Raw genomic sequence first — 12162 nt, forward strand, 5'->3', positions numbered from 1 at the left:
TGATGTGGCCTGTCTATTGTCAGACAAGCTCAGCCCTCATCCCATAGGCCACGCCCACGTTGCATAAAAAAGCGGTCATTTAATGATCAAATATGTTCGTGCACAGTCAATTTTGTTCTCTACTGGTTCCCACTGTCTGTAGAAATTAGACCAGTGACACTGTTGAGGGAGGAAAACGTGCACCTATAGCAAAACCAACAGAGGTGAGACAGTTAAATAAACATCTGACTATTATGTACATTATGTTCTATTATGTATTATGTACGATTATATACATACCTGTGGGGAAATATCTTTATTCAAATTGACCATTGAGAAAAAAGTGAGGGAGAGTTGATTCTACTGAATAAACATTATGTCAGCTGCGTCATAAGATACTCTATACACAGTAGTTCAAGTTTCTAGTTGTATTAGTCATATCGAGTTAAAAGTACAATGAAAGGTGTTGGAAACCCATCATTTACATTTTCATATTAACAACGTGCACTATATGACAGTTTCCCTATCATGGACTATACTTACAATATTACTTTCATCATTATACAATACCACATCCATCATTATAATATATTGTATCATATTAATATCATGTGCAATATTGCACCCACTATCATGTAATATGTTACTTCTCATATGACATCTTCAATACTACTTTTCAATTTTTGTCTAATTTCTTGTTTATTCTATATTTGTGTGGCTTATTTTACTTGTATTGTAAAATGTAGAACTAGTGCCATCTTACTCCTCATTACACTTAATTGTTATAATTATTTTTCATAGTACTATAGTTATCTTTGGAGTTGTAACTTTGGAGCAAGATCTGGCAGAAGAATTCCATCCGGATTAATTAAGTATCTTAATACTATTTTATCTTATGTGCTTGGCTTTTTTGGTGTACAGTTTCCTGTTGTGCCTATAGAGTGCAGCAGCAGTAAGGAAAGTCCTGGATGCCTGGCAGGTCATGAGGGGTGTGGATGAGGGTTTATTAAACCTGCAGTTAGGTTCAACACATATAGGCCAATGGTCGACTCTCCATAGTGCTGGGGGATGGTTTCATTTTGCTGGTGCTGTCCTGGAGACCTATTTTACACTAATAAAGGGTTATTACCTGAGAACCTGTTTTCATCTTTACTCTGACCCCCTTGGTCAGATTATTTCTGGACTTGTACAGAATCCTTTCCCCCTATCCACATCTTCCTTGGGCTGATGGAGCTGCTTGAGTTTAGTTTAAATCAAGGCCTGTTTTCCCCGGACATGGAGGAAGTTTTATTGGCTTATAGACCTCAGCAAAACTAATGTATGATGTCAGTGTTCATCCAGGTCTCAAAAACTGTCCTAATTTTTTAGGCCTATAGCTCCTGCTCTGCCTCATTGATCCATCTTTCTGTGTGATTTCCAAACACACTGTCAATGCTGCATCTGCAACTTGACTACACACAAGGTTACTTGGGCCTGCCTTCATTATATACTTTATATATAGTGATTTCCTCAACATTTTACAGTGAAAAAATTCCAACCAATGCAGCATCAATGAATTGACATGGAAAGTAGCATTTATTATGGTTTACAAAACACCTTCAGTTATAAACATGGGCAAATTATAATATAAATATTTCAAAAAAAGCTTTTATTCTTGCAAGTGATAAGCCAAAAGAGGAGCTGTTTTCAAAAGGACATCATGTTTAATATAATAATGGCACATCTAAACATCCATCTGCGTAAAGCTACGCATTTGAAATATTACCAAAATGGCATATAAATCTCCAAAAGAAAACTAATGCAATAAGACACGGAAACATGCAAAAATAACAGTCAACTGCATAAAGAGTAAATGAGGGAAAGTCTTTTTCCAGACATTTAAAGTTTGAAAATCCTCTCCATTCCTTCAGAAAAAAGCTTAACAAAGCAAAACTTTAACGTCGTTTAAAAGTATGCAAAGATTCTGCCGTAAATAACTTTTAGTAATATGCTGAAATGAAATGAATAAAATTTGGGTAAAATAAGTCAAGAGAACCTCTGAATGATTTTGAACGCGTATCTGACAACAACTGACGACAGGTCTGCACGAAGACTTTGTGTCCACTTTGAGAAAATGAGTAATAAATGAGCTATCTGAGAACAGTGTTTTCTCCTGTGCAGATCTTCTTTAAAGGAGGCGCCCCTGAATCATCCCGCTCCTCCTGTTCAATAAAAAGGAAACACATTAAACAGGTTAGTTCAATAATTCAGCTGAACATCAGCTTTTCATCACGCAACTGTGAAATGATGGAGAATGTTTAGGTCCGCCTTGAACCCTTTTTCAGAAAGTGGACCTGTGTGTCTTGGTTGCTCCGTCTGACACCGCCCGATGAAAGAAGGTCCTCCTTGGTGAGAGTAGGAGGCTCGTCAGCCAACTCCTGTCCTGGGTGAACCGGCTCTGAAGTCACAAAGAGTATATCCTCATTGATGCTTTGACATGGAGGCAGTACTGCAAAAAAACAGGCGTTAACACCCAAGTCTAAGAAGGGATGCTGGGATGAGCTGTCCACATACCGTCCACACTCTCCTGGCCCAGCATCGGTGGCTGAGAGTCCTCAGCTCGGAGGCTGGACGTGTGTGGGGGGCTGACCTGCTGCGAGCTGGAGGTGCTGCTGCTGTTGTCCATCTTGGGCTGGTACACGTCCGACAGAAAGCTCTGGTTGCTGTTTTCATCTGGAGACACAACACCGTTACGTCTTTGTCATTACACATGCAGGGGCTCTGGCGTTTTATCACAACCAACCTCAATCCTCACCGGTAAAATCCAGTAAGGAGTTTGTGTTTTCCAGGACCACGTCTTTCAGTCCCCTCCCCACCTCTCCACCTGTGGATTTGGTGCGATATATCTGACAACAGACACAGCTCAAATGAGACCGGGGCCAAAACACATCTCTACAAGTCTGACATTTCTGAACAGCGACGAAGATGTGATTTGTGCTTCACATTTTTTTTCAGGCCCTCACCTGCTTGGTTTCCGTCACTGGAACCCACTTGAATATGCGTAAGGACGTGTCTCCGACCGTTACCCATTTCTTCTCCCTGGAATTAGCATGAGTTGGACTGATTTTAGAGAGCAGCTGGGATTAGCTCTAACACCACTTTATCTGCTTTACTAGCATTAATCTGCAACTGACATGTACCGGCTCTGTGCGCGCACACATGCACACACACGCACACACACATACGACAGCTGATCACATCTCCCATCGTGCTCTCTTATAGCTCCCGTGTGAAAACGACGTTAGAAGGTGAGTGTGTGTGAGTGTGTGCTGGCTTCATTGAGGAGTGACAGCAGGCTGCACCACGGCGAGCAGCATGTGGGGCTGTAGCCATATTGACAGCTCTCGGTGGAGAGAGGGGGGGAAACTCCGCTAGCCCCACCTCCTCTGTCAACCGGAGGCACTGATTGGTCGAAAGTGCCGTCCATCATGGAACTTTTGCGACTGAAGTTAGTTGAGCTCACGCAGCAGATAACAGTCCGCGGTCTGATCACACATTTCCCTCCATGTTGCCCTCCGCGCAGCGTACGTACCATTTGCGCACTTTCTCGATGGCGGCCAGCACCTTCTTGATGTCGTCCTTAGCGCGGCTCCGGGTCTCGGCACGGCCTGATCGTCCCGACATCTTGACGCTGTTATGATTCATCTACAGATGCATCTGAAAAACTTCAAGACCAAGCCCCAGTGCTTCGTTACGGCGTGAATCTCGCGAGATTTCTTAATCTCTTTTTTTCCCTCCTCAGTGTGCTCATACTGTACTTACTGTAACAATGAGGTGTGAAGTCTATTTATTTTGTATTATGTATTTATTTATGTAAGTTGACATTGACTTAAATACTGTATTTACTGTAACCATGTGGTGTGTAATGTATTTCTTTTTTATTATGTATTTATTCACCTAACTTGAAATAAACGGAAGTTACTATAATTTTTTTTAAAGCAAAATTGTTTCAAACACTGTATTTACTGTAACAACGTGGGGTGTATTTATCTTTTTATTATGTATTCATTTATCCGGCCTGAACAGTTCCACATGTCAAAATTAACTCAGGGTCATAGCGCCATCTACTGAACAGCGTGAAAATGAGATTGTTGTAACTCCACTGTGCATTGTGCTATCGCCAACAAAATACTCACCGATGATCAGAGCCCCAGCATTAACCCCCTTGATACACAAGCTATGCAAACCCCTTCTAATGCACAGCATGGGTAAAAAAATGACCCCTATTAATATTCGTTTCTTTGCTTTATTTTTTGTAGCTTTTTATAGCCCCTTGATGAGATGGACGATGAGCCTTTATATGTCATCAAGAATCCTTCTTCATTTAGGAGAGCTGGATTCTAAAACACACCCACAACTCCAGCTTGATCCTGTTTCTACAGGAGTTTAGGTCTAGGTCCTTAGCATCAGAGATTTCAGACTGAGAATCAATGAATACATACTGTATGGGTTATGTTTTTGTCCATGTGTGTAAAAGTGATGTAGAAACACAAAATTCAAGATTGTTTATAAAGAAAGAAAAGAATAAGGAAAATGACGATTTGTGGTAATCAAAAACCAGATATTTAATGAATACTTAGAATGTTAAATGATAAAATACATTTATTTAAAAAAAGACATAGAAACACTCATGCATTAAATAATAACACAAGAAATGAATACGTTTAATTTTTGACCCAATTTGTGCATCAGAAGGGTATTGATACAAACATGATTTTTTCATTCATTAACGTAATCAAAGGTTAATTGGGCCGGGTCACCTTTGAGCCATGCTCGGTATCAGAGGATTAACAGCGCCATTATGTCGAAGCTAACTCAGGGTCATAGTAGTGATAGCGCCACCCACTGGCATTTTCTTAAGTCCCAGACCAGTCTTTTTCTCTGCTAATATAGTTTATGTGCCACTGCATTTATTAAGGCCACATTTTGTGCACTAGATTACATTTTGGGTTCCATGAATGAACAGCAGAGGGCAGACTTGAAGCATGCAGACTGTACTTGGTTATGAGGGCCTGTTCATTCTTCACCTCCCACAGAGCTGATGGTATTTACTACTCTGTTGTCAATGAATGGTAATGTTAGGGTTTGTTGGGAAAACGGGATACTGGGCATAGTATAAAGTGGTTTCTAGATATAACAGCAAATTAAATTATGCTGTCTAATAACAAGCATAATTTCAATGTATATTATTTATGCATCTCCATATTTTCATCTTTTTGTGTTTCAAATTGCCTCTGCTATTTCATATACAGCAACATTTCTGAAAAAGTGTATACATTTTGTGAGATTGAATAAGTCTGAATCACCAAGCCCAGCTAAAGATTCGTGGAGAGTCTTGAGAAGTCTTATACGACATGTAACACAAGATTTGACAAAGATATGATGACACTTTTGATCTAGTTTTGAAAATCAAATTCATGACACAGTACTGATGTTGGTGGGTGGGTCCTGCAGGAGTAGGCAGCCAATGGCTGCCAGCAGGAGGAGGCCTAGAGAAATACCCAGGTAACAGTGGCAGTCTTTATCCTGAGTATAGAGCTGAACAGGGACTCAGTCATATCCTCTGAGGAACGTTATGAATGAAAAGCTTCTAATAGAGGTTGTGTGTTTTGTGCATGAATGCATCATTGGTTTAGAAAATGGGTTAATATACAAATACTGTGAGTTCTGTATTTCCCCCGTGTTACAAATTTGTACAAATGATATTGCTAATAAAGTTGTTTGATCAAAACAACAATTTCCTGTAATACTCAAGTTAAAACTCGCAATGTCAAGAAAAAAAGGGAACTATCACATTTCCCTTGTAACTCATTGTGTTTGAGAGTTAATTACTAACAGGTAAGCCTGATTATGACTATAGAGCTAATAGTGACCAACAGAAAGACACACACACCAACAGAGAGGCAACTAGACTTCAACACATCATCATCCACAAGATCAACAATAATGAGGTGAAGACGAAGGGGGGAAAAGCTCCAAAAATAATATACTGTAGTTTGTAAATATTGTTGAAATAAAGTTGCTTTCAAGTCTTTAAAACAAAAACAACAAAATGTTCACATCTACCAACTAACCCCAAACATCTGTCTATTTGTATTCAGAAGACTTATCTTGAGAACCATCAATCTCATCCACTTCACTCTTGGCATGTTTATTGTTAATGGCTCAGGGAAGTGAGTAAACGTTTAATAAACAGACTATGAGCGCTCTGTAGCACTTGGGTCTGACCATTTTGTCGATACCTGTCGACAGCAGGTAACCTAGTCATTCAAAAGTGTAAATAAACCCCACATGTGAACAGGGATTAAGCAAATGCAGTTTTATTTTATTAGAGACGTTGAATATTAAAATCTTCATTGCAGATAAACCAGGTAGGATAGACACGAAATTAGATTTCTTCACTCTGCACCGGGTTTTTGTAAAAGGTCGCACACAACATTCACCACACAAAACAATTAAAAAAAAGCGATAGCCGAAGGAATTCAAACGGCACGTTACAAACAGATACGGCACAAGAAATTCGTTCTATTTTGAAAGCGTGAGCCAGTGTTTCCGGTAAGCCTGCCCGACTTGACGCTGGTGCCGCTCAGGCTGCTGCTGTCAGTGACTGGGTGTCGGACGGAGAGGCCGAACGATCCAGTGATCGGGGCGACGGGTCCAGCTCAGCATGGACTGCTGCCCGCCATAGATCCTCCAGCGCGCCTTTAGTTTCATTATTGCTCTTTTACAGCCTGCGTTAGAGGTCGTCCTCCCTCCTCAGCTTCTCTCTCGCGGCGGCGTGTTTCTCCGCCTCAGACGACAATGGATCGAGTGAAGAGCTCCATGCAGCAAGTCCCCAACGCCATCCCCAAAGTGATCCGACGGACCGGGGGAGCGAACAGCCTGGAGATGGAGAAGGAGAGCTTCGAGAGGGGGCAGGTATGGATCCAGAGAGGGACATCGTAATAATAATCACTAGTATTGTCATGAGAGAAAGCGTGGGCATGAAGAGGGTCCTGCTGAGGAGGATGATGTCAGAGCTGTTTGCTGCCAGCTCCTAAAACTAAACAGTGCATTGTGAGATTTACACAATCTCTACTCGTGTGTGTTTGTGTGTGTTTTATGTACTTTGATTTCCACGTTTGACGCTTTAATCTGACTGTGTCGGGCTTGGTCCAGATTGTGGGTTATTTCTGGGTGACTTTCTCTCTCATGTGTTTGTGTATGTGTGTGAATTTCTGTGTTTGTATGTGTGTATGTGTGAGTGTGTGTGTGCGATCAGCAGACACCAAATGAGTCCAGTGCACAACAAAAGAGCTGTTGAAATGTAGGTCAATGGCCCTTTGAGTTGAGATAACGGTGTTGTTGGGTTATTTGTGCAGTATAAATCCAGACAGGGAGGCATGCTGGAGCTCCCTGTCAGTGTCTGCTGTCAGGCCCCAAGTCCCAGCAGGGTCAGTCAGGATGAGGATGATGAGGATGGTGATGATGAAGATGATGGTTTAATGAGATATTGGCATTGAGGTACTTTATTTGAAAGCAGAGCAGATGAGGATATGATTGTTATATGTGTATTTATGGCTGCTGGTGAATACTGAATAATGTGTGGAGCTCCAGTCTGACTTCTCCCACTTGAACATATGTATGTAGGCTGCTGTTATGGCTGTGGAGCCTGCTGCTTCCTGCCCTGCCTGGTGGTCCGAGCCTCCTCCCCTCCCCACAGTAGACTATGCACATGCAGGGGAGGGGGGGGTGAGAAAGTAGGTCAGATGAATCCAGGCAGTCAAACTGCCTCGACATTGCTGCAACATGCTTCTCCCTTTACAGCGGCTGTTAAACCGGACGGTGGCGGTCAACAGCACAGCCCCTAAAAGCACACATCACGTTTTTGGCCACTTTCATACGTGGTCTCATACATTCCCCTCACCCATGCATCTGTGCAGACCTCTACCATGTATCCGGGAGAGTAGCAGCATGGATTACAGAGGGAGGGAGAGAGAGAGAGACACATGCGTGTTCTTAATATGTCCCAGGCCAAGCTTGGTCACTAGGTCACTGTCAGGGAACTTACATATAAGTGTGTCGTGTTAAAAATGGTCCCCAGGAAAACCACGTATCACATGATCATAGCTCCTTCCCATGACATGTCTTTGCATGCAGTTCTCAGATCATGTGTCGTGGCAGTTGAAGTTTAAAAAAAGGAGGAATTTGGCCCAGATCTGAATTTTTTTTATGCATCTACCTTATTTAAGGTCTAAATTATCTCAGGTCTTTTTAAACTGAGCAAACAACTCACTTTACAGTAAGGGGGGGGGGGAAATATTCATGCAAGACACAACAAGCCCGACTTTGATTTGAAGTTAGATATCAGCGTTCCAACATGACTGGAGACGTCAGCGTGACACATTCATGTTCCCCTGACACTGATGGTGCCAATTTCTCTTCTGTAATCGTAGGTTTTCTCCTGGGTCTTTAAATCACTGATGGGGATTTGTTTTCCCAGTCAACACATGATATTTTTTTTTCTTTTTTTCTTGGGGGTTGATTTTTGACAGAGTTGTGGCAGACGCTGCAGGAATCATGAATCTGCCGTCTACTTTACAGGGATCAGTGAGAGATAATCTCATCTGATCCTAAATCTGCTGGGTTAGTGGCTTTCACCCCCTCTACAGAAAAAAACGACTGTCTGTCGGCATAACTTCTGTGTTTGTCTTAAATTTCCGGTCATCGCCAGTCTTTTTAGCTCAATTCGTTCTCAGCCAAGGAATCCCTGCATGATGGAATATATCATGCGGACCGCAGCCCCTTATGTATTTCCCTTGGGATACTTTGATATAACTTGTTTTATTACATGTCTACTTAGTTACGTGAAAGAAAACCACAAGAGGAATGAACTGGCAGAGTTTATATGTCATGTCTTGCCTCCTGCATGCTCGACTCAGACACAACAACCCCGATACGGACCATCTCCTGCTGCGTTCTTCATACGTGAGCGGGAGTAGTCTACATACAGTCTTTCTCATCCTTCCTACATTCAACATGAACCCTGATCCAGTATTCTTCGTCACAGGGTGCGATGCAGACCCCAGCGTCTACTTTAGTCACAGTTGCGTCAAACAGTGATTCTGGGAAGTGCTGGCCTATCTCTCTGTTGAGTTGGGTAAACAACCAGGGTGTGTTCAAAACCCTCTGTGACATAGTGTCCACACTGGTTTATAAAAAGAATGAACCAGGCAGCCGCACAGCACACAGAGCTGCTTTTAATGACATGTTTAGCCTCATAATAGCAGCCGACTCTTTCATTTAGAGTTTAGCGGGGATCACCATGGCATGTGTTGCTCCTCTATTGTGTTCACAATAGCTTTGAGAAAACCAACAAGCAAATAACAAGTCAGTGCTGAACTCTGTATGTATTATGTGTATATTATAATCTTTATCTCAAGGCTCCGATATGTCGGAGATGCCAACTCGCTCCTCGATGGCAAAACAGCCTCTGAGCTGTCCGGGGCCAGAAGAGCCTTTTCATTTGAGAGCTGGTGTAGGTAGTAATCTCTGGGCCAATAGGAACCATAATTAGTGCTTGTAGAAAACTTTTGGGGCACCAGTTCTTCCGCAGGGAGATGGAGGCATGTGAGCCAGAGAGTGACACTGTTCTGTATGTTACATAATTAAAGCCTTAAAATTAGACTGCCTGCCCCCCTCCTTCTCCTTCTTTCCTTGTTACACTTTTAAACGGAGGTCACTCACGTTTGTATCAGTGAAGCCAAAGCGCCTTGTTGGCCCCCTGGTGGCTGACTGACGAATTTGTCATAAATTATGCACAATCTCAGTTAGTGGATGGGATATATCGACATACCCATCAATATATCTGCTAAGTTTAGTTTTAATTTGTTATTTGACGTGGTAAAAATAGGGTGAAATGTCATGATTGAGTATGTGTGTCTGTGGGACCTCGTCAACACCTCTGCCCCCTCTGGCATCACATGTGCAATATAGCAACGTTCATAACAAGGAAATTTTGGATTCATTTCTGGTTAGTTTCATGCTTTTATATAAGTTTGGCTATTGGTGTGACTATGCAACAGGGATGCCTTATGGTAGAGCAGACAGTTTATAGTTGTAGCATCTGACTAAGTATTAGATAATTATTATCTACAACATCAACCTTACTGTGTAACCGTGGACAAACTTTTTGGACTTTGGAATCACAGTTTGTTTTGGTTTCAGAGAGCTATATTACTACTGTATCTATTTGGAATTATCCGTTTCAATTGCCCCTAGTTGCCTGATAAAGTTTTGAAACTCTTCCAAATCCTCCCTTGGCCCAAGCACCCCTGGTTATGAGTCTGTGGTGTTAGTATCTGATGGACACCCCTCGTCCTCCATTACCCTGGTTTAGTGCTGTGTGGTGCCCTGGCAGCTGTGGAATTCAGGGGAGGAGCGTGGCCGTGGCCCTCGGACACAACAAGACTCAGTAGTGCAGATGGAGACGAGCCTTTCCCTCTGCCTCTCTTTTCTCCTTTGCCTTCATCTGCTCCTGGTCGTTCTCCCCTTCCCACACCCATTGTCTCCACTCTTCCTTGAGCCGTCTTTTAACTTCCTGCAATTTAAAATGCTGGGGAAGTTATGGAGGGATATCCGCATACATGCAGCACACACACAGACAAGCATGCAGGCATGAAAGCACGACCATCAAAAGCACTGAGGCAGCAGAAACAGCAGGCGGCGGTTTGTGGCCTCATTGCCCTGACTGGCCGGAGAATAAAAGAGCTGGACGTGAGTGACAGGTCAGTAAGTGGAACAAAGTCCGGCAATGAGTTTGTGGCGGCGTTAACAATGGCTCTGATTTACAGATTGTTTTGGACCTCTCTTCTGTGTTTTACAGCACAGTAAAGCGGAAAGAGAGAGAGACAGAGATGGGGTGATGTATTTTTTTGTCAGAGGTCAAAAGTCAGTCTGAAGCCTGCATCATTAGTGTAAGGCTGGTGGTACGCAGATCAGCCTGCTTCCACATGAGCAGTCTCACACTTAAATAATGTCTAACCTACTAAATTGCAATACCTGTACTTTGACCTGTATCATTCCACTGAAAGAGGATACACAAAAATACTGATTCATGAATTATTGGCCAGCATTAGTGCCGACCATGCATGGGTTGTTGTTAACATGTCAAAATTCAAATAAAAGCTAATTTATTGCTATTACAAGTGACACAAACTGAAATTCAGCCTCTATCTTTGGATAGAATGAAACTCGGCTTAAAATCATCACAAGTAAATTTGTTATGGGATACCACAGTATACAGATGATGAAGATGTTTGTTTTCTCTCTTTTTGACGTATGAAGAGCCTTTCTATATTTGAGTTTTCACCCACGGTTTATCAGGGACCTGTTGTTTCCCGCCCTCTTCCACCATTCCTCATAACACACACTACACCACATCCTCGTAGCGTTGAAGCTTGATCTACTCTCAAGTAGGAGACGTTAGGTCATGCTAGAAAAATTACATGTCGTAAACTCAGGTCTTTAACGCACAGGAAAGTTTGCTCAACACAGACCATATTTCACCTGTACAGCTTCATTGAAGTTATTCAAAGCTAATTTCTACCAATCATTGTCATCAGATCCTTTTTTGAAGTTCTGAAAAGTGCAATTGCACAAACACAGCATTATCCTTTTTTATAACAGTAGTTCTAGGTATTTGTGGCCCTGACATTTTAGAGTCTAAGAGAGTTTTTTTGCGTTTGAGACTTTGTCATTCCTCCCAAAATTTAAACCCAACTTCCCCAAAAAAGAACATTTGAACAAACTTCAGTGTGATAAAAACTACCAAAAATGACTGAAACCATCTTTGAGTACATTGACTTTTTAACTTTGGTCCGAGTCCCAGCCACTTCCACTGAGTAGGTAGGATTTATGAACTATACTGCATCAAGTGGCGATCGAGGTGCATTGCCTTCACTTCTGGTCATTTTCCCATCTTATACACAGCCTATGGTTTAAACATCCAAACGCATAAAGAGTACGTGATGTCAACATGGCACAGTTTGTGACGATCAAACTTCACCTTTGTCTCAGGCACTATATGTCCAGGTTACACTCACCTGTTGCATAATTTCCTCACCTTAAAGGTACAGAGGAAATGACACAGATGTACAATGAGAT

At 42.1% G+C, this 12162-nt stretch overlaps 2 protein-coding genes across 3 annotated transcripts in view; one reads left to right on the forward strand and one right to left on the reverse strand.

Moving 5' to 3' along the window:
• Positions 1–1531: 1531 nt before the first annotated feature.
• bcl7bb (BAF chromatin remodeling complex subunit BCL7B b) lies at positions 1532–3714 on the reverse strand. 2 transcript variants are annotated; one of them, XM_053422332.1, is made up of 6 exons: positions 3551–3714; positions 2982–3057; positions 2774–2864; positions 2533–2691; positions 2313–2416; positions 1532–2180 (listed from the first exon to the last, which is right to left on the reverse strand). In XM_053422332.1, exons 1-6 carry the CDS (start codon positions 3661–3663, stop codon positions 2109–2111), a joined length of 615 nt encoding a protein of 204 aa, XP_053278307.1. In that variant the 5' UTR covers positions 3664–3714; the 3' UTR covers positions 1532–2108. The 2 variants fall into 2 exon arrangements, with proteins under 2 accessions (XP_053278307.1, XP_053278306.1); XM_053422331.1 differs by having other exon boundaries at positions 2313–2467.
• A 2885-nt stretch (positions 3715–6599) lies between these two features.
• The window catches only part of hip1 (huntingtin interacting protein 1), a 41290-nt gene continuing 35727 nt past the window's right edge, over positions 6600–12162 (forward strand). The window contains exon 1 of the mRNA XM_053422333.1: positions 6600–6936. Coding sequence (XP_053278308.1) covers positions 6820–6936 — 117 coding nt within the window. The 5' untranslated portion in view covers positions 6600–6819. The remainder of the gene's footprint in view (positions 6937–12162) is intronic.

Source organism: Pleuronectes platessa, chromosome 5 (assembly GCF_947347685.1).
Source record: "Pleuronectes platessa chromosome 5, fPlePla1.1, whole genome shotgun sequence".
Taxonomy (NCBI): Eukaryota; Metazoa; Chordata; class Actinopteri; order Pleuronectiformes; family Pleuronectidae; genus Pleuronectes; species Pleuronectes platessa.